We start from the raw sequence: 27588 nt of genomic DNA, 5'->3' as shown, positions 1-27588 counted from the left end.
CACATCTTTCTCCCACCAATTAACGACTAGCTTAGAATCTGTTTCAACCTTTATCATGTGATTAATATTTATTTTAGCACATAAACTAAGACCATCAAATAGGGTTCTTATTTCTACAATGTTGTTTTAATTAATACCACAGAACCTAACAAAGGCAAAATTCATATGACCATTCTCATATTGAAGAATCCCTCCACCTCCACTTCGACTTGGATTGCCCAAACTACTGCAATCAATATTAAGTTTAACAAATTCCTGTGTCGGACGCATCCACTTCAATATTTGCATAGACTTTTATTGAACATGCATCTTCATTAAATCGAGTTACTGTAAAATCTCCCCATGCATATGAGCATTTGGTGAAGGGGCTTATTCGTTTTCAAGTGATCAATATTAGAGTTTTATTAAAACTCAACGTCTAACGCACTTATATCTCAAAAGTCTAAGGTTGTGTTTGGATGTTGAAGTGAGTTGAGTTGAGTTGAGTTGAGATGATAAAATATTGGTAGAATATTATTTTTTAATATTATTATTATTTTAAAATTTGAAAAAATTGAATTGTTTATTATATTTTGTATTGGGATTTGAAAAAGTTGTAATGATGAATTGAGATGAGTTGAGAGTAGTTAAGGAACCAAACGAAGCCTAAAAGGGTTTATTTGCAAAAAAAAAAAAAAAACCATAGCCTCTGTTATTTTTTTAGTATTGTCTGAAATATATACGGTCTCTGTTATTTTATTCAGCAAAAAGCCCAAAAAGGTTTATTCGCATAAATAAATAATAAAAAAAAGGTAATTTACGGGCTGGGCTAGGCCCGACTAGACCCAGACTAGGCGGCCCATGCAAGTTCGAAGCGAACAACGTGACTATACAGGGAGAAAGAAGTAGATGATATCGGATGCTCCAGCTTTGTTGCTCCCTAGATCCCATTAGAAAGGACATTGCTATTACTTCTGCTTTGTCTTTGGGTCTTTTAATCGAAAACTTGGTGGACAATTGCTGCCTGGAAAACGAAGAGAATAAGGACGGCGTTGGTGGTTAATTGTCTGAAAATACTTATAGACTTGTGGTGCTGGTCGTTAGTCAAAAATCAACTGAATTCCCTCAAAGTTCGACGGATTTTGGAGGAATTGGGTTTTGTTCGGAATTTACGATTCTCTGAACCGATTAATTGAATTATTAAATTTTGGGGGCTTCTCCAAACGTCCTAAATTTTAATTTCCATCTATCGTGATACTGTGTAATTGAGCGAAAATGATGGTTGAGGATCTCGCTGTTGAGGCCAAGGAATCGGCGGTGCGCGAGGTTGCAAAGCTATTGCCGCTGCCGGATCTTTTGCAGTCTATCGCATCGATCAAGGCCGATTACATTACGCGTCAACAGGTGCCAACTCCATGCAATTTGCCCATGTATCTGTTCAAACATGCTCTCTTTTTTTCTTTTTCTTTTTTGTTTCCAGGTTTCTGAGCTGTTTTTGGTAAGGATTTTTCGTGGGATTAATACTGGTGGATGAGGTTAAAACTGGTTGTGTTTATTTCATTTTGTTAACTATTACCTTAAAAAAAAGGCAGCTTTCGTTTTTATAATTGGTAACTTAGGTTGACTACTATCTAATGTTTGGAGGTGTGATTAATGTTGTGTAAATGTCTAGAAATTCGGGAAAATGGGGCCTTGGCTCAGGTGGTAAAGGGTTACGATTGGATATGGACCTCGGCTTCCAAGTTTTATCATGACAGATAAAAAAATGTGCATAAATTAAATTGCACTCTGTTATGGGTCCTGTATGATTCTTTTACATTGCTGTATATCATGATCTTGGTGGTTTTGCGGCTGGAGTGAATCTGGGGCTTTCTACTTTCTAGTACCTGTTATTCCGACCATCTAGATTACCAAACTATTCACGTTTAGAGTTACCATGATTCACTGCAACCCTTGTGAATCGTGATCAGGGGTTGCCACTCATCCATTTTAGTACATGGACAACACAGAAATGTTATTTCCCTTCCTATTTTTTTCCTGCCAACCCCTTTAGAAAGAAACAACATAAGTTGATTTGAACATTTTGTGTGTTTTAGTTAAAATGATATAATTATAGAACTTCTAATTTACAACTACCTTATTGCATTCTAACTTCCAGTTAAGTAATTTAGATATGATGTGAATAAGCCTATCTTTAGAACTCGTTCTTCCTTCATCTTGGGGTAAGTGGCATGTCACATTACTTCTAGTGCATGTTATTTTGACTCATAGCCTATTCCACATAACATACCTGACCGAAGATTCCTACAACCAAGTTCTGTGAAGTTAAGTGGAAGCCCTTTATTATTGTTATTTTTTTTTATAATTAGGTGGAAGACCTTTAATGTTGACAACTATGATGTCATGTAATTATTATGTTAAGCAGATTACAGATTCTAGCATTTATGGATATTTAGATACATACAGAATATATGAAATTGACATATGTGTCAATATAACATATAGACCTTGTATAGTAGATTCGTAGAACTAAGTTCTTAGAAGTTGGGTGGAAAGGTGTATATGCTTGTTGATTATGGGTATAGCATCAATGGCTTTGTATTAGTTCTGGCATTTCTAGACAATTTATGGAGATAATACTCTCTGTTACTCAGGTTTTAGAAATTTAGAAATATTCTCCATCGAAGTCTGAAAGTTGATTACCTCTAGGGGTCTACTAGCGTTTTGCTTGTTCAGAAATGGGAGGAGTTGGAAAATCTGATTTGACAAGATGAAACAATTGAATGTGAACTTTTATTGTAAGCCTAACATTAAAACGTGGCGTGATGAATGAGTCATAATAATTAGTGCAGTTGTATGAGGGCATGATAACTTACAGCAGGTTTTGCCCACAGTTAAATACCTTTTTTTTTTTTATAAGTAAACCCACAGTTAAATACCTTTGTGCATCTGTCTGGATCATTTGTGCGGAGGCAATTAATTTTGGTGGTGTTAGACGTTTCAGTTCATCCATATCTTTTTATAATGATATAAAATATTTCACTATAGTGGCATAATAATATTTTTTTGAAGAATTTCCATAGAAATGTTCAGATTGTCATACTCAATGTTGCCGTTGTTATTTAATGTCAGGCAAATGATGCACAACTTAGCACAATGGTTGCAGAGCAGGTATATGCACATATTCTAATCCTCTTTCATGGGGAATGCTGCTATGTTGGAATTTCCCTCACCATCTTTTTCTTCCTTGCTCTACTTTTTGATACATTTATGGAGCTGCAAACGTCTGTCAAGTCTTATATTTTAATGTGCTTACACAATAATTGTTTGCCTGCAGGTTGAACAGGCAGAAGCTGGACTGGAATCTCTTTCCTCATCACAGAACACGATAAACCTTCTCCGGGAAAACTTCCTTTCAATTGAGATGTATGTTGACAGTAAAACCCAGCGTGTGTTTTAACTTTTTGGGAGGGCAGAGGTGGTTTTTTTTTTAGACTTTTATCACAGTATGGATGCATCTGGCTTTGTGGCTAATATGGTTGCCTTGTGCATCAGGCTTTGTCAGGAATGCCAAACATTAATTGAAAACCATGATCAAATAAAGCTCCTTAGCAATGCAAGGAACAATTTGAATACAACATTGAAGGTCAGTGTGTATGAGCTGAGTTACATAATCTTTATATCATTATTATTTTGTGTCTGTTAATGTACTTACATTTTGTATACTCTGGAAAATGAGTTGTAGTGTTTTGTTTCAACCTTTTCCCTCTATCTTATTAACTGCCCAGTGCAGATGCAGCCTTACTACTATGCTACATTTGACTATTACCAATCAAGTTGGTTTGGAATAGCCTGACGAGAGTCTATCTTGCAAAAGAGGGAATGGAAAAAGAAAAAAAAACCTCTAGAGGCATAGCTTTAGGACCTACTTCTTTGTTGTTTTACTTACTCTGCTGTGTAGTTTTTCTATAGTTGACGACTTAATTTTTTAGGATGTTGAGGGTATGATGTCCATTTCTGTTGAAGCAGCTGAAGCTCGTGATTCTTTGAGCGATGATAAAGAACTTGTTAATACTTATGAGGTAATAATATTTGTTATGTATTGTTACCTTGAACCAAGACTTACAAATGACTGTATCTTCATATTCCGGATTTTTCTTATTCATAGAGGTTAACAGCTCTTGATGGGAAGCGGAGGTTCGCATTAGCAGCTGCAGGATCTCACAAAGAAGAGGTTGGCAGACTAAGGTCTGTATCATCTTGTAAATGTCTTTGTCACAGATTTGGGTCCTTCTAGAAGCCAACCTAACATGATAAAAAGTTTCAAACCAGGGTGACTTGATTTCATTGGTATTTCCTAAACTCGTCAATATTGGCGAATCCAACTGTGGGAGATTATATGCCAAGCCTACATCATTCAATTCGAGATATAGAATAAATTGCTCAACATGTCTTTTAACGTTAGTCAGAGCAAAACTTGCTACCCTATGATGGATAAAATCAAAGACATTAAATTTCTAAAATAAAAAATGATAAGAAGAAGAAATATGCTCTAGTATTAAGAATTTATTACATTAAAAAAATTTCTGAGTGAGGAATAAGTTCTAGCTTCTCCCCCAGTCACAGTTATAATTTTTAGAATGTGCCCAATACAAGTAACAGTTACATATATAACAAAAGCAGCGCAATAGTCGTTAAATACTTATAAAAAAGTAGTCATTATGTATAAGCTCAAGAATGAAACCAGTATTGAAGTCTAGAGGTGCCCAGACAAGACTGAATAGTTTTGGAGGGCTAGGGCACCATTAATAAAATATTTAAAATGTCTACTTTTAAAATTTACAGTGAAACTAAACTAGCATGCATAGGCGACGCTCTTGTATATGTCCCGTATACTTGGGTCTTTGTCTATTTCATGCTCAATAAAATTTTTTGTTTATCAATAATAAAAAAAAAAAAATTACAGTGAACGATGACCAAAACAACCCCCCAAAAATTTCCCCCTCCCTTTCTTGTGTTGGGTGTTTGGGGCAGGGGGAAATCCCCCATAGACTTGTCTTTGTGTAAGCCGTCGAGACATGCCAGTTTCACAACAAATTTTTGTGAGTTCGCTAGGAGCATATAGTTTGCAATAGTTAGCACTTTTGGAATTGAGTGGATTATACCCCAAAGGATGGTAGATTTGTTGGCATGCTGGTGGAATCCCTGTGGTGCTCGTAGAAATTCAGATATTTGAATGCTGAACCTTCTTTCTTAATGTTGTGTATTTGGCGATAACATAATGTCCGGACTTTTGAAGACCATGGGAGGACAGTGACAAAATTAAAAGCCATAATATCCATCAGTCTCTTTGCTTGGATGACTTCTCACAACAAATCCTCCAGCGTATTATATTTTTAAGGAATTTCATTCCTTTTATTCTTCTTGCTAGTTGGGTATATCTTTTTGTATACTACCTGTGTACTTGGTTTGCGGTTGTGCCCCTCTGCACTTCTACTAAACTTTGCATTACTTATTAAGAAAAGGCCATTTATAAGGAGTGGGAAAAAACTTGTTCCTCACTTATCAAAAAATAAATAAAAAACTTGTTCTAGCAACCACCATGTCTAAAATTTTTGTGATTGTACCAGTGAGCTTGACATCAACGATGCAGTTGAGTGGCTAGTTCAGTGTAGTTCTACCTTTATTTGCCACGTAATGTTTTAATGCTTGGTTCAACCCAACATTTACTGTTTCTTAAATTGACACTTGAATTTGACTTTCAATTACTTGGGTAAAACATGATCTGTCTTGCTGCAAGAACAACCTTTTATATTGTTAAAGTAGAAACGGTATAGACAACAATAATATTGATTTAATTTATATTACACTTTCAGTCAATGGAACTTATAGCTTAATGACCTCTCTCTCTTAATTTGGAATGTGGCCCAGAGAATATTTTGAAGATGTTGATCAGACTTGGGAGACTTTTGAGAAGACATTATGGGGTCATGTTTCCAACTTCTATAAACTTTCTAAAGAAAGGTAATATTCTTTTTAATCTGGAAAAACTTGGAAAATGGTGATCATTCCTTTTTTTTGGAATATGACTGAATTTATTTCTTTCAATCAACTGCATTTTGGTTCCTTTTGTTTAAGCTGTTGTTACTTGAGATATGATGTAGTGTTTCATATTTGGTTCTTTCAAGTGGTCTGAGATTTGTGCCTTTGTTCCACTTCTCAAAAAATGTTAGAAGATTTTCTTGTATTCTGATTTGGTTTACTTGCAAATACCACTAAGTAAAAGTGCTGAGAAATCAGTTTGATAGGTTGCTAAAATAATCTCTGGATTTCTTGAGACGTCAAGAAGACATTTATTATTTTTGCCCCTCTCTTGCCTTCTACCTCCATCAACCCAAAGAAGAGAAAGTTAAGAAAAGGAGATGCATGTGGGTCAACCTGTTTTCTTTTCCCACATGAAGGTGTGATATCTGGTATACAGGCAACTACTTTTTAAGGGAGACTGTAGAGAACCATACACTGCATCGATGCAGAAAATTCAGCCTAGCTTTGTGAGAGATCTCTCACAAAGTAGCTAAATAATAAAGCTTCTTTAATTGAGGCTTTAAAGGGTAATTTTGGGCTTAGGGAGGGGAACAAATGCACATAGTTTTTTCATTGGGTTGCCAACTCACATAGGAGGAATAATGCCATTGAAACCATGATTATAGATAGCTGTGAATCTTCTGAACAGTCAGCGATAAAGGGTCACATTGCTGGACATTTTGAAGATTTGCTTTCAGAACCCTTTGAATGGAGGCCTAGATTAGATGGCCTTGTTTTTGAGGTCATTGATCAGACTAGTATGGCTTGGCTGGAGAGACCACTTGAAGAGGAAGAGGTACAACAAGTAGTCAGAAAAATGAACAAAGACAAAGCTCCGGGCCCGGATGGTTTTACTATGGCATTTTTTCAGACATGTTGGGAGGTGGTGAAAGGGGATGTCATGCAGGTTTTTCATGAATTTTTCACCTTTGGGAAATTTGAGAAGAGTTTAAATGTTACATTTATTGCACTCATCCCTAAGAAGGTTGGTGCACTAGAGGTGCATGATTGCCCATTAGTCTTGTGGGCAGTATGTACAAGATAATATCAAAAATTCTTGCTAATAGGATGAGCACGGTTATGGATAAAATCATCTCTAAGTCTCAAAATGCTTTTGTTAGGAGTAGACGAATCTTTGACTCGGTCCTCATTGCCAATGAATATTTGGACAGCAGAATCAAGTCAAGAGTCCCGGGTATTTTATGCAAACTAGACATGGAGATGGCCTATGATCACATGAATTGGGAATTCATTTTTTACTTGTTGAGGCGATGTGGTTTTGGGGAGTGATGGAGGGGGTGGATGAGACATTGTGTGTCAACCGTTCGCTTCTTGGTCTTGGTAAATGGCGACCCCATGGATTTCTTTAACAGTTCGTGGGGGTTGCGACAAGATAATCCATTATCACCCCTCTTATTTGTTATAGTCATGGAGGCTTTAAGCAGAATGTTATCAGCTTCAGTGGAGGGTAGCTTTTTTTTAGGTTATTCAGTGGGGGATACTAACCATGGTGCTATCATTATATTGCATCTTTTGTTTGCAGATCATACACTGTTATTTTGTGAGGCAAATCCAGGTCATCTTCAATCCTTAAAGGCTATTTTGCTGTGTTTTGAAGCGGTCTCTGGGTTAAAAATAAATCTCTCTAAAAGGAAATGGTTGTTGTGGGTAATGTGTGTAATGTCAAGGCGTTGGCTAATATATTGGGATATGTGGCCTCTTCACTGCCTATGAAGTACCTTTGCCTCCCGTTGGGAGTATCATTCAAAGCCAAGACTATTTGGGATGAGATGTTAGAGAAAATAGAGCGTAGGCTAGCTGGGTGGAAACGAGTGTATTTGTCTAAAAGGGGTCGGATTATACTAATAAAGAGTACCCTCTCAAACCTTCCCACTTATTTCTTGTCATTATTTCCTCTTCCCGCTAGTGTTACCTCGTGGATTGAGAAGTTTCAACGAGATTTTCTGTAGGGTGGACTTGGAGATGAGTTTAAATTCCATTTAGGTGGGTTGGTCAAGGTGTGCTCTCCCTTGAGGGGTGGTGGATTGGGGGTTCATAATGTGAGGGCCTTCAATAAGGCTCTTCTCAGGAAGTGGCTATGGAGATATAATTATGAGAGGGAAGCCTTATGGAAGATGGTGATTGATACTATGTATGGGAGTATAAGGGGGGGTTGGTGCTCTAATGAAGTTAGGGAGGCATATGGGGTGGGTTTATGGAAGCATAATCGGAAAGGTTGGTGGTCTTTCTCTAGCAACACTAGGCTATGTATGGGGGATGGCAATAGAATCAGTTTTTGGCATGACGTTTGGGTTGAAGATATGGCTCTTAAAGATATCTACCCCTCTATTTTCAGAATTGCAAGGGAACAAGATGTTGTGGTGGCTGACTTGCGGTATATTAATAATGGTGCGCAACAATAGAATGTTAGTTTAATTCGAGAGTCCCATGATTGGGAAGTAGGAGTTATGATGGTAGAGTTCCTTAACTTGTTATACAACATTAGTCCTGCTGTTACAGCAGTGGATAAATTGGAGTGGCGGCCCTCCAGGAAAGGCAAATTTTCTGTACGCTCCTTTTATAAGACTCTTACTACCCAAGGTAGGAATCACTTCCCTTGGAAGAACATTTGGCGGCGTAAAGCATCTACAAAGGCTTTTTTTTTTTACTTGGACAGCAACTTTAGGGAAGATACTGACTGTTGATAATTTAAGAAAACATGGGCTTATCATCATCGACTGGTGTTATATGTGTAGAAATAGTGGTGAAACTGTGGATCATCTACTTCTACATTGTGAGTTTGTAAGGGTCATATGGAATTATTTTTTTAGCAAAGTGAGATTAGCATGGGTTATGCCGGGAAGGGTGGTTCATGGTTGAACTACTAGCTAGCTGGAGAGGGATCATGGGAACACCACAAATTGCAGTTGTGTGGAAGGTGACTCTCATTTGTATTTTTTGGTCTATTTTGAGAGAAAGAAATGATAGAAATTTCGAGGATCGTGAGTGCTCCTTAGAAGAGTTTAATAAGAGTTTTTTCTAGAAGACTTTATTTATGTGGGCCATTGCTTTAGATGTAAGTGGTCTCAGTTTCCATGACTTCCTTGTAACCATTTCTAGTTCCTAAATAGGTGTAATCATATGTATACCTCCAGTGTGCTTGGGCTATGCCTATCTTTATATCAATAAAATATCTTCGTACTTATCAAAGAAAATTTTGGGCTTTTTTTGGTGGGGACTGGTTTTTCTACATTTTTTTGTTGGCATCATGATTGTTTATGACTCCGCGTTTGTTTAGTAGTTTGCGGAGGCTTATTTAGGCTAGAATTTCAAAACAGCTGGATGTGAATACTGAATAGCTCAGATGAGTTGCTTATTTGTCAAGATGTTAGGGTTAGAAGGAAAAATTGGGATGGGGAGAGGCTTAATTTTATAATGGTCCGGTGGCGTCTCTTTCATAAACAAGAAGTAAAAAGTCATATCACAGGTTTAATCTCACCCGAGTTTACAAGTTTAATGTTACTACCAAAGAGACAGAATATTGCAACTAAAAGTTTTGCACTTTGTGGTGTTTCAGGAAAAACCAGCTGCCTTCTAATATATATTTTTTTTCACTGATGTTCAGAGTGCATCCCTTAGTTATAGATTTATCTTCCTTCCTTTCAGATACATATTCTTTAAAGTCCTTATTTCTTAAATTATTTGTTAATTTCTTAAATTATTTGTTATTTTGTGATCCTTCTAATGGTCATTTTATTTTTATGTATGCTTATTCTTTTTTGCAGCCCACAAACTTTGGTTCGTGCTTTAAGGTATGCCTATGATGAGCATTTTTGTTCTTTATTTTCTTGTTGAATAGGCTTCTGATACTCTCTCTGGATTTTGTTGATCTCTCTCTCTCTCTCTCTCTCTCTCTCTCTCTCAAACCAGTTTCATGGCGTAGGTTTGGTGTCAATTTTTTTTCAATCAAAACACATGCAGAATTGATATGCAGTGATACACACATGGGCTCAAGAATATTGGGAAAAATGTTGGAAGTATATTTGATACACACATGTGCTCAAGAATATTGGGAAAAATGTTGGAAGTATATTTGCTGCGTAAGATGTATGACTTTTTTGGGGAGTTGGAGTGGGCAAAATAATGGAATTGAACAACATAATTGATAAAACTCATTGCTAAAACCTGCGGAAGGATCATTGTCGAGACCTGCCTTGCAGAACTAATAAAAAAAAAACACTCGTGGACTTGTATTCTTTTTCGAGGGAGTAGGTGAACATACTATTGATAGAAATTATGTTTTACATGGAAATGAAAGAATTGGAGTAATAGAATGGCATTCATAGCTATGTATTTATGTTGATACTTGGGGATGTGCATTGAATGCCATATCTCGTTTTTCTTATAGGTAGTTGAATGTTGTAGTTCTTCACAAACCAAAAGCATGGGAGCAATACAAGGTGGGCCATTATAGTTTAAAACATAGGTGGGAATTGATATAAGCATTATTTGGAATATATAAACACTTAAAAAAGGCAACCCCTAGGGGTTGGCTCAAGTGGTAAAGGCCCTTGGTCTTGGTGGTGTGCTCCCTCTAGGTCTAAGGTTCGAATCCTCTTGGGTGCAAACAATTTCTAGCAGCTATCGGACTTTGGGAATTTTCCCTTGAATACTTAAGATGCATTTGCGGGAAACTACTTGCTGAGAGCTTCTGCACCCCCAAGAATAGTCGGGACTTTGTTCTTGGACCCCGGTTCCAATAAAAAAAAGAGGCATTACTCGAATTTCTTAGGGTTGGTTGTGGAAACATTTTCTCTTTCCTGTTATGATTCTGGTTAAATCTGAGGTTATTCTGTCTTTTTATCACAAACCTTTCTTGAGTTTTTATGAGCTTGCCAATGTATGGGTTTTGTTTTATGACGGCACTTCCTGTTGATTCACTCTTGTGCTAGTTTTGTTATGTGTAATCATCTTCCATTTTTACTCTTTTCTGTCCCAGGGTTGTTGAAACGCAAGAAATACTTGATCAACAACTTGCTGAGGAAGCAGCTGAGGCTGAGGGGGGTGGTGCAATGGCATCAATTGCTAATCCTCGTAGAAATGCCAAGTATTTTGGATCAGTTTTCCATTTTATCATTAGCTTTCTCCTTCATTTGGTTTGCCATTTATAGTTACGATTATTCTATTGGTGATGTTTGTATCTTCCCCAGAATTTTTTTTTTTTTTTTTTTTTTTTCTCTTTTAAAAAAGTGAACCATAGATCAGAGCCTTATCAATCATAATTTGTCCACCAGGAAGTCTACCACTGTAACAGCTTCTTCAAGAAACCTGATGCAGCAAAAATTGAAGGTTCAGGGGAAAGGCTATAAGGATAAATGCTATGAGCAAATAAGGAAGACTGTTGAGGAGCGATTTAACAAACTTCTGACAGAGGTATTCTTTTAATAGGTACTCAATTAGAGAATAAATACATTCTATTCTTGTTAACTATATCTTATTATGCCTGTAATTTGTGCATCAGCTTGTTTTTGAGGACCTTAGAGCAGCATTGGACGAAGCTCGAACGGTAAGCCCAACTGGTCCTTACAAAATTTTAAATATTTGTGTTTGACTTTTAGGTAGACATTGGAGACTAGAATTTTTCTCTCTTTTTTTCCCTTAATAACCAAATGTGATTGTTCCTTGATGTAGATCCTAAATGTGGGGAGAAATTATTAGTATGTTTACCACTCTGGAAAACTTGTAAAAGAGAAGTGTTTTGATCATTTGGTTTTTCTTGGATACAGAAACATTATGTTTCCGTTATGACATTTCGTAATTGGCTTTTTACTTGCTGGCTGATAAGAGAAGAAGAGGATATCCTGGCAAGTTCAGATGGATGGGTTTTTGGCTGAATGTTATGTAGCATGACTATATGCACTATATAATGCAGTGGAAACCTAAGTTTACTTTGATCAAGTTTCTAGGGAAAGCAAAGGGTAACCTTTTATGTTGTTGAAAAAGCAAAAGCCTAGGGTTCTTAAAGGAGCTAACAAATGATAAAGTATAAACCTCGTTTTCATAGTAGCAATAGAACAAGTCATAATATATTGACCATGTGCTGTAGCTCATGGTCACCTTTTGAGATCTCCATGTGGGCTTGTAATTGACCAAGTTTCCCTAAGATTCACCAGTTAGAGTTTGATGTCTTCCAACTTTCACAATTTATGTTGTCACGAAGCCTTGGACTATTTTCTCCTCTAGTAATTATTGATGCAATCAGAAGTGTTATAAAACATCAACGTACTTCAATATTCCAATAAATCAGCCACTGAAGCCTCTACACACACAATACTATACACCTCTAGGAAAGCTTCCTCGAGAGCCCTGTCACCATACCGCAAGTCATGCCAAAATCTAGTTCTAAAGCTACCACCCACCTGAGGTCTTGTATGACATGAAAAAACTTGTCATCCTTTCCTGATATCTTTCCATAACTCACTCCATGCAGTCAATGTACCTCATTATAACACTAATTCCAACTACAACCAAATTTATAGTCCATTACGGCTGTCCACATGGCCTCCCTCTCTTGTTGCTAATGCCAATATGCTAGCCCGACTATCCACATTAGAAACAGTACCCCAGGAACCATCTCTGGCTAAGCCAAATTCACTCTCAACTCAGAAATAACTCCGGCATAAAAAGGGACCCTCAAAGAGTGGAGGTAGCCCGGGTTTATCCCAATGTTTTGAATACCATACTGGTGACCGTTTCGGTCGAGGCATTGAAATGAGATATTTTGGTACCGGTACCGTTTCAAAATAGTCTATATATGAATAAATTATATATAAATATATATATATAAATTATAAATAGTTTGGTATGAATTGGGGGTGAAAAAAAAAAAAAAAAAGTAGAAAGCAAAAGCCGAAATATCGACCAGTATGGGCCGAAATATAGGTCGGTACGAGCCGAAATGGCTGAGATTCTGACCGGTACGAAACAGCAGGCTTCCCTGTACCAGTTACACCACATAAACGGTATATTTCGGCTGTAGGCCGGTACGGTACGAAATTCAAAACATTGGTTTGCCTCACAAAATATGAAGGCATCATTTGAAAACAATAGATTGGAAATGCGGAGCACTCCAAGATTACTAGCCTCCATAGAAATGTGAGAGACAGAACCTCCACCAATAGAAGCTGATAATATTTTGCTAAGAGCCTCCATGACAAAAAGAAAAAGTAACAGAGATATCAGATCACTCTATCTCAAAATAGTGGGAGTGTCAGTTGTCAATACAAGAGCACACCAAAGAGGATGCAGTATCTAAGATCACCATTGCTCCCCAAAATTGCATCTCCCAAGCAAAGAATAAAGAAACTCCCTTTTTAAGATGATCGTAGGCCTTTTTAATCTCCAATTTGCAAGCACCCTTGACTCACTGGAGTTGAGCCTACCATTTAGGCATTCATTAGTAATAAGCAGAGAGTCTAAAATTTTCTACATCCGTGTCTTCAATATAATCTTCTTGATAACCCTATCAACTGATTAGCAAGGTCCTTAGCAATTGTTTTGTACACTCCATTCAAAGGCTAATGGGTGCTAGTCTTTAACATCCACTGCAACAGTTTTTTTAGGAATGAGTGCTATGAACGTGACATTAATGCTTTTTGCAAACTTACTATTGTTGGTGTGGAAGTCTAGGATTACCCTGATAATGTCTTCGCTAATCGCATCTAAGCAAGCTTGAAAGAAAGCTTTAAATAATTGTAAAACAATATTGCCAAGTATAGGATTAGGGAAGGATTGAACTTCGCTTTTATGGTCTGCTACAATATTGTCTGTTTTCTAGTAATTCTTGCACTCTCTTCTCTCTCTCTCCCCCTCCTTCCTGCGTATAATATAAATATATGCAGTATCGTGACTTTCTTTCTTCATGCTCATATATTAAAATCATTATTTCTAATGCTACCTATTTAGATTTCGTTCATAATGTTGATAGTTTCTTTCAGATTGGAGAAGAGCTTGGAGATATTTACGATTATGTTGCCCCTTGTTTTCCTCCAAGGTATGGATTGCCAAATCTACCTTTTTTTTCCCTAATCTTCTCTTGTTTTAAGCAAGATTTCGGCTAATGTTTTCTTATGCATCTTGATTTGATGTTTGACATTGATATTAGCTTTCTACTATTTTTTCTTTTTACCCCTTAGTTGCTCCTGTGTGATGGTGTACGTTGTTTTAGTCTTTCTACTTAAATATGCTAACCTAGTACATGATGAATCAGCACTCCAAATCTGATTCTAGTCCAGTAGAAAGGCTTCAGAAAGACCTTTTGGGTTTATTTGAGCTTCCCTCTGTTGCCGAATTGAATTCCAAATGCAAGCAAACTGGCGGGATGAAGAAATGAAAAACAAGGAACAGAAGCTATTGTGCACTGCCACCCAAATATAAAGACAGTTCAATGATGGCCCCTAAATCTAAAACTTTCCTCTTGCCATCTTCGAAGCTCGGAGCATTTCGTTCCCTCTACATTAAACTCAAACATAACGAGGTCGTCCTCCAAAGCTGTAACTTGTTGTGGCTTCTGAGGGGACTTCGCCAGCACACCATCAAATCCACCACCCGTTGGGGCATGATCCACACAAGCCCAAAAGTATGAAATACAATTGCCCATAGATCTCATGCCACCTTTCAGTGAAGCAGAAGATGATCGATACTTTCTCTGCCTTGCTTACACATACACCGCTGATCCATTACTGCTACATTCCTCTTTCTCAAGTTATCAACTGTTAAAAGTTTCCCTAAAACTGCCAGCCAAACAAAGAAGCTACCTTCGATGTCGTCTTATTTATCGAAATATTCAAAGAAATGGGGGTCATCTTGGGGGAAGAGTGTGTGGTAGAAAGACTCGACCAGAAAGGTTCATCTTTGGAGGGAATCCAACATATGTTTTCAGCTCCACCACTTATCAGCCTGAGAGACTACAGACATTTAAAGAACAAAGAGATCATCCCCAACTCCCAATCATGCACATTTAAAATGGAAGTAACGTTCCATTGGGATCTATTTTAAGAGATTTGTAACATTTCTGCTACCAATGCCTCTTTACAGTGGGAAATGCTAAACTATGTCGAGAAAGCTGTCTTTAATGGTTGATCCTCACACTACAATTTGTGCCAAAAGTTGATCTTAGACCCCCAAGGGAATCTAACGACACTAAAGAAATCCCTTCAGCCTCTCCTAATGGTTTTGCGCACCACCATCTCAAAAGACCCCACTAATCTCATTTGTACATCATCCTCCCCACATACTATCATATTTAGCTTCTACCACCAATTTCCACATTGTCCCCTTCTCTGTGGCAGAACACCATAACCATTTGCCCAATAGATTTTTATCGAACTATAACAAGTTTTTGACCCTAACCTCTTGAAGAAACCAGAGTGTAAGTCCTTGCCCACTTAACAAGGTGTTACTTGACTTCATCACCAACCCTGCCTCAAAGAAATCCAGTTGAAGTCTCTCAAGGCGGTGGGCTATACTGATAGGAATGGGGACGAGAGATAAGTAGTAAGTGGACAAATTGGAGAGTACTCTTAATCAAAGTTATCCTCCTGACCCTGCACTTAGGCTATGCCTATCAATATCATCAATAAAATTCTTCTTTACTGATCCAAAAAAAAAAAAGAAAAATCAAGTGATCCTCTGGCCCTTGGATAAATACAACCACTTCCACCCAGCTAAATGACGTTCATTTCACTATACCATTGGTTGGTAGCCGCATATTTCTTCCTATCTTTAGCTTCTAGGATTTTTGCGATCTCGTCTCTCTCATTAGGTGTAATTAAAGTTTACTTGTGTACCTTGATAATGTCTTTGTTTCTTCTTTCCTGATATTAATAAATCTCATCTTACTTATCAATAAGAAAATCTTCCATGCTAAACTTTTATTTGGACTGATCCAGTCTTCAATGCTGGCAGATATGAAATATTCCAACTCATGGTAAATCTGTATACTGAGAGGTTTATTCAGATGCTCAGATTGCTCAGTGACAGGGCGAATGAATTAACAAATATTGAGATTTTGAAGGTAGTTTTCCCATTCCTTACAATTTTTAAACAAATATTATTTTCTGAAGAGAGCCTTTGTAGAAGTAAACCAACCATGAAAGTGACTCGTACTGAGATTTTTACTTGTACTTTGGATTTGAAATGCATTTATTTTGGACATATATAGATTTACCATTGTACCTTTATTATTATTATAGAAATAGCCGGTTTCGTTTTCACTTCCATTCTTTGTCAAGTGAAAAATGGACAACTAATTTCGTAGTGCTGCTGGTTGAATTGATTATATGCTCCACCCTGCCCTTCTGATGCTGCTTTCCGATGAAGTTATTGGCCTCCAGAGGTCATTCATGGTGCTCTACATCCAAGTTATTACATCATTAGAGTAGTGCCCTACTCCCTAATAATTACATCAGACGAGACACTTTTAATAGGAGCAACTACAGTTAAAGTGCATGGATTAAAATGTGGGGTTTCTGTAAAAAAAAAAAAAAAAAAAAACACATGGGGTTAGAAAATGGTGTCAATTTGTTTCTTTGTACCACTGTTTTCTTTTATATAAGATTTATACTGTTACTAGGCACGTTTCATTTCTGATTTTTATAGCTAGGTATAATGCATTCTGTATTACCATATGAATTTCTTATTACCAACTATATTTCTCTCTCATTTCGTACAACTAGGTAACTGGTTGGGTTGTTGAATACCAAGATAATCTGATTGGGCTTGGTGTTGATGAGTCTTTGGCTCAAGTTTGTTCTGAGAGTGGTGCCATGGATCCCCTCATGAATTCATATGTAGAGAGAATGCAAGCTACAACAAGGGTAATAATATGGCTACCTTGTAAATCTCTTCCACTCGTATTTGGTATATTATGATACTGCTCAAATAACTTCTCTCAATTAACTATTGTTTTCTACTGGTTGTGTTTTCTAGAAATGGTACTTGAATATCTTGGAGGCTGATAAGGTACAAGCACCAAAGAAAACAGAAGATGGGAAGCTGTATACACCAGCTGCTGTTGATTTGTTCAGGATTCTTGGAGAGCAGGTGCAAATTGTTCGGGATAATAGCACTGATGTCATGCTATACAGAATTGCTTTGGCAATCATTCAGGTAAGTAAGCTGAACTTTCATTTGACACAGTTGATAGACTTCAATAACTGGGAGAATTATATTCCAGCTCCTACAGTAAAACATAACTTCTGAAACCTTCAAAAAAGAGAAAGAAATGCAAATCGTGGATGGAACAAGTTTTTGTTCAATTTTCTACATTTTTGTGGTTGTCCCAACTGGGAGTAGGCTGGACAAAACACACCCTTTTTGGAAGCCAAAGGCAACCAACAAAAGAAATGACGAGAGAAACTACCAGCAGCTAGCATAGATATCTCCAATTCCTATTTTGAAGACTATCCAGAAAAATCGAACTTTAGATTATTGGTTGCTTGAGGATTTATTTCTTTTCTTTTTTTAATTTTATGGTTAGCTATATGTTGAAAATCTTCTGGTGATGGTTTCCTAAATTTATGCAAATGAGGACCAAGTTGTTGAGGATGAAGGTACTTCATTATGAAGATATTTTGAGTTGAATGGTCGGGGTTTAGCTGGAAGTGTACTGTCTTTGAATTAACTTATGAGCCATTATTTTTTCTTAAAATTTATTAGGATGTAGTCATCAAAGTTATACGCCATGGAAGATGATTCTGTGTTGCTTTATAAGGTGTATATAGCAAGAAAGAAATTATCGAGATTTTAAAGACTGAAGTTTCATACTAATAACTTTCATGGATTTCTTCATCTTTTGTGTTTTACCAGTTAGCTGTACCTCTTGTATACTAATGTACTTGGGTAGTGTCTTTTTTGTGTTTGAATGAAATTCAATTACTCACAAATTCCTACAAAATCAGATCTTTTCCCCCTTTATGTATCCATTGTAAATTTTACCCACTTGATTCTCGCCGCATTCCTAGTGAGACAACCCCTTGACCACATGGAAGACATATGATTGCTTCATTTGAGAGGGAAATGTGCAAATGATGTCTTATCTTTCTCTTGATGATATTACTAAGTATTTTGTTTTGCCATCCTATTTAACTATTATTGACATAAATCATTTTCTTGTCAGTGAACGAACTTTATTAATGATTTAGGTAGGCATATCCCAAGTACATGGGACATATACAAGAGCGAGAAATCATAGTTAAAGAATTAGGAGCTTGACATGAAATTCTTTTAGTCTCCCCCATTTTTGGACTTACACAGTTTGTTTTGCTTCAGGTGATGAATGACTTTCAAGCCGCTGAGAGGAAAAGACTTGAAGAACCTGCTTCTGACATTGGTCTGGAGCCTTTGTGTGCAATGGTTTGTGAATCATCTGATCGTGTTGCCTGAGATGTTCTATGGCGCTTTCATGGAAATAGAATTATTTTATGTTTCTGCTGTAGACAATGTACATACAAATAATAATGTTAGCTATTTGGCTTTGTGTGCAGGTTAACAACAATCTGCGGTGCTATGATCTTGCAATGGAGCTAAGTAATAGCACCATGGAAGCTCTTCCACAAAACTATGCCGAACAGGTGATATTATTATCAATTTAAGCTCTCTCTTCTTATTCTTCTTCTAAGATTTTAGAGCTTAAACAAGTCATTGCCCTGCTACATTTCCTCTCTCAATCGGATCCTTTTATCTTAAAGCCATCAAATGTATTTCCTGAACTGTTATTCATATTATGTATTTCAATTTCATAGTCTCTTGTGAAGATCTTGATGACGGACAATTTGAGGAAGTATGGTCTTAATGTTATGGATTGGTGTTTCATGTGTAAGAAGCATGGGGAATCTGTAGATCATTTACTTTTGCATTGTGAGGTGGCAAGGACATTGTGGGATGGAATCTTTTGTAGAACGGGTTTGGCTTGGGTGATGCCTTTGAGAGTAGTTGATCTTCTTGCATGTTGGAATGGGCTTCATGGTTGTACTCAAGTGGATGCGGTTTGAAAGATGGTTCCTTTGTGTCTTATGCGGTGTATTTGGATGGAAAGAAATGAGCGGTGTTTCAATGATAAGGAGCGTACTTTGGAGGAACTTCGGAACTTTTTTGTGCACTCTTTATTGCTTTGGTTTTGTACTTTAGTGATTAATGGAGTCTTGGCTCATGATTCTCTGTTGTCTTTTTCTGCTTCTTAGAATGTATTTAGTTGTTCTCTTTTGTATACTTCCTGTTTCGCCTATTTCATTTGTAGTAATAAAATTGTCTTTCTTATAAATTAAAAAAAAAAAAAAAATAGAAAGAATTCCAACTCTTCTGATTTGTGAATCTCATCCATTGCCATTTTCTTTTTGACTCCCATGTTTCCTAAAACCTACTTTTTCCACACTTTTAGTCATCATTCAATGCCTAGCTGGCACAAAACTGGGTAATTCTGGGAATTTGCAACTACTGCAACACCAGCCGAAGTGCATTTCATAATGTCTTCTGTCTTTTTATTCTTTCTTTACAAACCCAAATGGTATCCCTTCTCTTATATGCTTTGGAACCCTAGGGCCTGTTTGGAAAAAGTTTCCATCCCAAAATTCTCATCTAATCTCATCCCATCTCCTTCCCAAACATCACTAAAAAACAAATACTTTCAAACTAATCATTACAACTTTTTCAAACTAATTATTACAACTTTCACAAACTTTCAAATAAAAAATAAAAAATAATTCAATTTTTTCAAATCCCCAAACAAAAGTAATATTAAAAAACTATATTCTAACAATATTTTAACTTTATAGTTTTTTTTATTCAACTTTTTCTCATCCTTTTCCTAAACCCATAAAACAACTCAAACTATCTCACTACTATTCATAAATTATCTTACTACTATTCACAAAATTCTCATCTCGCCTCACTCCCGAAGCTTTTCCTGACTGCCTTGTTTGTTTTCACTACACTTCTTAACTCATTTCATCTCTTCTCATATCATATCATCTAATCATTACAACTTTATCAAATTCCCACACGAAATAAAATAAACAATTCAACCTTTTCAAATCCCAAAACAAAAATAATATTAAAAAATATATATTCTAACAATATTTTATTCTATTTTCAACTTTAATTTCAACTTATCTCATCTGCGAAAACAAACCAGGCCGTTTGAGGGATAGTTTTCCAATCAGACCCAATACTCTTCAAATGGCCACTCACAGCAAATTTGTGCAACCGGCTTTCTCAAAGAAATAGCTTCTGTTGCCTTTATTTCCTATTTTCTTAGACCATAATATATTCAACAAACCCTAAAGATTTGCTCACCATAGTTAACCTATAATCATAACTCTTCCCATCTTGAAGCCCCCACCACAAAGCACATGTAGTTAGATTCTTTAATAAACTACATGTTGTAGCTTTTTTTAATGTGTAGATCAAGTGCATATTTCTGTCATGCTGTTATTTGTATTTTGATTCTAGCTTCTGTTGGTGTGATCTTTATCATCCCATTTGCTATCTTTTTCTCCTTATCATTTCGTATAGGCTTGAAGTTTATATACTGGAAATTTTAAAATATATGCCTATCCTTTTTCTTTCTTAAAATGTTTCTTCTATTTCAATTATAGGTTAATTTTGAAGATACTTGCAAGGGCTTCCTAGAGGTTGCAAAGGTATGATCAAATTTGAAGGTTTTCATGGAATACATGCTGTTCACTATTCTATTACAACATGATCCAGTTGCATTCCCTATTTAATTAAAGCTTCCATGTGGATTGTACTTGGTGGCTTGCATGCTGTCGTGGAATCCTATCTTTTTTTGGTGTTATCACACAACCATTGTGACATTCTTCACTTCACCCATTTTCTTGACAAGTTGCTTGGTTGCCCAAGGGACCTCATCTTAAATTTGTGAAGTTCATCTATAACCCACCAATTGAAATATCTTTGACGTTATGCTATTGTAATTTTGGAAGTCAGCTTCACATTTCTTCAACAGTCTGACTTTAGTTTTTGCTCTCTAGTACATATTTTTTATGAATTTAATATACTTAACCAGAACATTTCTTATCTTCTAAGAATTTCCATATAAAGTTGCATCTTTAAATTACACTATGTTCACGGTGTAGCCAAAATGAGAATGTTAAGATATATGAGTGGAAATAATGAAAAAGATAACACCAAAAGGCACTCAAGTAAAATTCAGCGTAGCTGATAATGAGAAACATGGAGTGATTCAAGATGGTTTCATCATGTACAACAGAAATCAATATATGTTTTAGAAAGATTGATTTAATGCTAGTTGAATTGCTGAAAAAATGTAGGGAGGAGCCTAAAAACATGGGTAAGGTGGTAAAGAGGGTATCGTAGGAAAGAGGGTTATGATGACTAGGGGTAAGAAAAAGTATGATTCTATATAGGGTAAGATGATGCATGTTCCAGACACCCATTATCTGAAAAAGGATCGTAAAATATATTCTACATAATTGGGTTAAAGGTTTGCTGAGTTTATTTGTTTCATGGGTGGCAATGAGCCGATCTGCAGAGTACGCCTCCCCTGCCCATAAATTTAACTAGGTCCCTGTTAGAACCCCCTAGAGACTACTAACTGGCTGGCTTACATTTTTGTGAAAAATAGATCTAGCCACTATAAATATTTCTGTATTTGTTTGATTATTGATACAAAATACATAAGTAAATCTTTATTTATTCTTCTTGTACTCGGGCTTTGCCTTATGATGTTAGAAGAATAATTATTCATTCTTTTATTCTTTTTTAATATATAACACTAATCGTAGAAGGAATTCTGATAGGCTCAGAACAATCCACGACATTAATTTTGATTGAATTGAAATGAGAAGATGGGTTCTTGATTGTAGTGTTATGAGAAGATTGCTTACATCGATTTGTAATGTTTTATCACACATAATAAATATTGATGGATATAACATGTTTGAATTAAATCAATTTATCATGTTTATATTCTACACTGATGGTAGGAATCTGTGCATCAAACTGTTCGTGTGATATTTGAAGACCCAGGAGTGCAGGAGTTACTTGTAAAGCTATATCAAAAAGGCAAGAGATTGTTACTTATTTATTTCTGTATTTGCTACGCTTTCAATAGTTTGAAAATTTTTGAGGCTGTGGCTGCAAAAGATCCCTGGACTAACTTGATGCAAATTGCTTGAAATCTAAACTACTAGGGATATGGAATCATGCAGTCATGATATTCTGATGCAATATTTTTTCAGTTGTTAATAATGAATGGGTTTTAGTTGGAGAACAGCTTACTCAAAATTCTTACTATCTCTTGAAATGCCCCTTTTTGCATCTGAGCTGGGTTTTCTCCTTTTGTAAATTCCAGAGTGGTGTGAAGGACAGGTTACTGAGTACCTGGTTGCAACATTCGGTGATTATTTTACAGACGTGAAGATGTGAGCTTTCTTTTTCTTCGACCCGAGCGACCTTTTTTTGTTTTTTTTCCAGTCCTAAGGTTTCAGCACAACATGCTTTTGTTGGTTCAATGCATAAAACAAGGATGTGACTTGAACCATCAATGGTTACCTTTATTTTTTTCCTATTAAAAGTATTGTATTGGCTTGGACATGATTTATAGCCTTTGGTGTGGCCCTTCCACCTTACAACCATCTGATATCCTTGATTTTATCTGTGTCTGTATTGATATTTTTTTTCTATACCTTAAATCTAGAGCATGATTTATGTACCAATACGGGACTTGCTCAGATTAATAGGATACATGATTGGATTTTCGACTTTTAAGGATATACATTATTTTGAGGGGTCAAAAAGAAGGTGAAAGCATGCAGGTAATAAGTGCTGATTACATTGCTTGATATGCAAAACTTAATTTGAGGACTGGCTATCTAAAACGTAGGATGACATGTGTCCCAATTCGCAATTTGATCCAATATGCCGGTCGAATATGTATTCATAAATTCTCTGATTATTGGCCACTATCCCCCATCCTGTTTATCTGTTTGGGGAAAATATTAATCCCTCCACCCCCAGCCCTACTGCCCCAAAACCTCCTATTGTACTTCTTCCCTGTTTTCCTGTCTGAATTTTGATGAAGAGTGGCAGTTCACATTTTACAAGGGGATAGCCCTCCGTATACTTGGGATCTTGCATATTCTTATGATCAATAAAATGTTGTTTACCGATCAAAAAAGAAAAACAAGGGTATAGCCCTTATGGTTGTTGCATGTCCTGATATTCTCCCCCGCCCTTTAATTTAACACTAACACATGTTGCAATTAAATTCAAGAGATTCTTAAGGACTGGTTCTGTTCCTTGCACTTCCAAGATATAACTTCTTGTACATGTTAATTCCACATGCTTGTGATTGAGCTTCCTTCTAAATGATCATTTTGTTTCAGTTTATGCCAAAAACTATTCATTAATTTGAACTATGACTTGTTTAGTTATCACTAATTTTGGGGCACTGCCTTAGTTAGAGCAAAACTTGGTGTTGAAGAACACTCAATTCTCTCTCTTTAAGCTTTATACTTTGGTACGATGGTGCTTCTGTTACTACTTTGTCTCGTAAAAGTTAGAATAGTTATGATTGGATTGTTATTTTCTGAATTTAAGGTACATTGAAGAAAGATCTTTTAGGAGATTTGTTGAAGCTTGCCTGGAGGAAACAGTAATTGTTTATGTTGATCATCTTTTATCACAGGTTTTTATTCTCTATTAAAGCTAACCTTGATTTTTTTGGGCAGTTCAATTGAATGTATTCTCCTGTATTTATATTGTTATTTTGATTGCCATGACATGATGGTCCTTAATGATTGATGCTTGTGACTGTAGAGGAACTACATCAAGGAAGAGACCATAGAGCGGATGAGGCTAGATGAAGAGGTTCTCATGGACTTTTTTAGGGAATATATAAGTGTTTCTGTGAGTGCTGTTTATATATCGTACAAAGTCTTTTTTTTCCTCTACATGAAGTATTTCATTTGAATGAAATCCCTATCATTGAGATGTCAACCATTTTATCATTGGTTTGTTGTATCTATCAATTTTTATCACCATCTTCCTGACTCGGTTGCAGAAAGTGGAAAACAGAGTCAGGATATTGAGTGATTTAAGAGAACTTGCTTCAGCAGAGAGTCTGGATACCTTCACGCTCATATACACAAATATTCTCGAGCATCAACCTGACTGCCCGGTAATTTCTACTATCAATGAGATTCTTGAGTTATTTTGCACCCCAATTTTGCTTCTCAAAGACTCAAACTTCCAAACAAACCGTCTTTCAAGAGTAGCATTAAGTCGGCATTCAAAATGCTTTGTTTTTGGTTTATGCTACTTCTTCCATGGAATTTAATGTAGTAGAAATCTGGCCCTAAAGTATCTGAAGGTTTCTGCTTTGGGTCTTTCTGTTAAAAAGTCTTGATCTTCTCCTCTTACAGCCTGAGGTTGTTGAGAAGCTTGTCGGATTACGAGAAGGCATACCAAGGAAGGATGCAAAGGAGGTAACTTATAATTATTTTCCTCAGCTCAGAGATGTACTATTTATTGGACACTAAAATATGAATAGGCTCGAATTTCCTTGGGGTGTATAATGATGCCCATGGGAAATAATCACTTGAGAGCGTTTTACAGAAGAGGTTTAAAAGTATTAAATGTTGCAATTGACTAGCTAATGAAATGTGTAGCTGCTCTTGTTGTAAGGACAAAGTTGGCTTATTTATGTGTATAAACTGTCGCGGAATGTGTTCCGTGTTTTATCAAATTTTGAACATGTAACTTTGGGGACTGTTTAGGGACAGCCTCCTTCGACCGCTAGTATAGGACGTAAAACACCCCCAGAAGTTCTATAATTGGGAACCTAACCCTGGATTGACTTTGAAACAAAACATTTTCTTATTTTGCATGACAAGAAACAAAACTCGATGTCGTTTGTTTTTATTTCATTTAGCTGTGTGTGATGGCATTGTTTGGGAAGAAGAGGCTTGGAATCTGTCCTCTGCAGGTTTGATATTATCTGCTTTATGTGCCAAACAGGTAGTGCAAGAGTGCAAAGAGATATACGAGAATTCTCTTGTTGAAGGTAACCCCCCAAAGGCAGGTTTTGTTTTCCCGAAGGTGAAGTGCTTATTGGCCTCGAAGGGATCTATTTGGCGAAAGCTGACTTAATAGTGCAACTTCAATACCTGTGTTATGATCAGAAAGACAACGCTATCAGTTGTATAGACCTGTAATCTTTTTCTATTTTTTCAATGGAGTATTTCCCATTTATATTAATTTTGATTTGAAATGAAGAGCCTGCGTTTCTTGTACATGTTATTCTTTCTATTTCTCTGGAAATGAATTCAAGTCGTATGAAGTTAATTGATTTTAACATCTTACCTTTACGGTTGTATGTGTATCATTCCTCTTACGTTACTTGATATACTAATTGAGAAGGTGGCAACGTGTCATGCATGAATTGATGTACGCATTTCGCTGATCCTAATTCATGTGTCATTTTCGAGGAAAATAATAAGGAATGGATATTAGAATAAATACTATTGATGTACCTTATTTTTATGTGAGCTGAGCAATATCTCAAACAGTTGATATTCATTTTCTGCATTTCTTTGTAAATACCGTAGGGACTTTAGGTTGTTGCTGTCTACGGTTACATATAACAGATTATATTCCTTTATTCTCTTTTATTCCCTTTTCACAGTGTATAAATACACACAGCAGTACACATCAATACAAGATGAGAATTACATTATGTGAAATACTTTCTCTGCTTTCTCTCGTCTCTATAACATGGTATCTGAGCCATTGACTCTCAGTCTTAGATCCATGGCTGAAGAGTCTCCTCCTCTTCCCCATTCTTCCACTCACTCCACCATTACCTCATCTTTCTCACACATTGTGACCACCAAGCTATCCACTGAAAATTATCTTTTCTGGAAAGTGCAAACCTCTGCATATCTGAGGGGTCAGGATCTATTCTCCTTCGTAGATGGCTCCTACCCCTCCCTTACCGAATTTCTTCCTGCAACCTCAAATGCTCCCCCGAAACCAAATCATGTTTTTCTTTCATCGTGTAAGACTGACCAACTTGTCCTAAATATTCTTTTCTCCTCCCTTTCTGAATCTATCTTAGTCCATGTCCTCTCATCTACTACCTCTCTTATCAACTATGGACATCTATTTCTTCCATGTTTTCTTTCCAATCTCAAGCTAAGGAATTCCAAATTCGGTTCCAGCTTACAAACTTATCTAGAGGAGATCAATCCATATCTGGCTATTTTGGGAAGGTCTGTCAACTTGTTGATTCCCTTACCTCTATTAGAACACAGTTATTTGATAAGGAGATGCTCACCAACTTACTCAATGGACTTGGTCCATCCTATGAATATTTTGTTACCTCAATCACTACCCAGGCTGATCCTATTTCATCTCATGAACTCTATCAATTGCTTCTCATTCATGAAACCCACATGACTCATTATAATCGTTCTACTTTTTCTGTTGAGCCATCTGTGCATTTTAGCTCTGCTCTGGGCATCCTTCGTTGGCTTTAGTCTCTCATGTACTGCACTGTAAGTGTTTGCCAGTTTACCCAACAGAGTCATTTTTCAGTGTTCTTCATGTCCTCTTGCAAAATGTCATCAACTTCCATTTCCTACTAGTCAGGCCATTATACTAGGCCTTTAGAATTAATGTGTGCCGATGTATGGGTCCCAACCCAATTATTATTATACTCATTTCACTTGGCTTTTTTCAATTAAACTCAAATCTGATGCACATCAAATTTTCTCCTCATTTTTACCATTTGTAGAACGATTGTTTAATATCAAGTTAATCATGCTTCAAATTGATGGTAGCAGTGAGTTTAAACCACTCACAGTTATATGCAAACAACTTGGTATAACTCATCGTTTCTCATGTCCTCATATACATCAACAAAATGGGCTAGTAGAACACAAGCACCGGCATATTGTTGAGACTGGACTTGCTCTTCTAGCCCATTCTTCTCTTCCATTTTCTTATTGGGCCGAAGCCTTTGAAACAACAGTTTATCTTATAAATTTACTCCCTACTCTAACACTTAAAAAATAAATCTCCTTATTCCATAGTCTACAATTCAGAACCGAATTACAAATTCTTAAAAGATTTTGGTTGTGAGTGCTGGCCCAATTTAAGGCCCTATATTCCCTATAAACTCAACTTTCAGTCCACATCATGTGTTTTCTTGGGGTACAACTTATCTCACAAGGGATATAAATGCATGGATTTTCAAACAAAAAGAATCTATATCTCTCATGATGTACTCTTCAATGAAAACTCATTTCCCTTCTCAAAATCACAGCCCATAAAAGATCTCTTCCAAATCTGACCCTGCCCAAGCCCAACTACCCATTCTTTACACTTCGGTACCGAACCCAACTCCACTTCCAAGCCCAACTGATTCATCACTCAGTCCATCCATCCTTGGCCCAGGTCCAACACCTCTATCACAGAACCCAT

The 27588-nt window shown here is 36.5% G+C and overlaps 1 protein-coding gene across 1 annotated transcript; it reads left to right on the top strand.

Moving 5' to 3' along the window:
• Positions 1-913: 913 nt before the first annotated feature.
• LOC108991528 (exocyst complex component SEC6) lies at positions 914-25453 on the top strand. Its single transcript, XM_018965805.2, has 25 exons — positions 914-1383; positions 3112-3150; positions 3317-3405; positions 3535-3625; positions 3972-4061; positions 4148-4227; positions 5911-6003; positions 9849-9875; positions 11063-11170; positions 11358-11496; positions 11585-11629; positions 14061-14116; positions 16030-16138; positions 16800-16940; positions 17053-17232; positions 18394-18477; positions 18609-18695; positions 20718-20762; positions 22089-22167; positions 22457-22526; positions 23704-23791; positions 23923-24012; positions 24167-24283; positions 24528-24590; positions 25123-25453. Exons 1-25 carry the CDS (start codon positions 1255-1257, stop codon positions 25252-25254), a joined length of 2271 nt encoding a protein of 756 aa, XP_018821350.1. The 5' UTR covers positions 914-1254; the 3' UTR covers positions 25255-25453.
• The last annotated feature ends 2135 nt before the right edge of the window (positions 25454-27588 follow it).

The sequence above is a fragment of the Juglans regia genome, chromosome 6, assembly GCF_001411555.2.
Source record: "Juglans regia cultivar Chandler chromosome 6, Walnut 2.0, whole genome shotgun sequence".
In the NCBI taxonomy this organism is placed as follows: Eukaryota; Viridiplantae; Streptophyta; class Magnoliopsida; order Fagales; family Juglandaceae; genus Juglans; species Juglans regia.
This window is presented reverse-complemented; position numbering and strand designations above follow the sequence as displayed.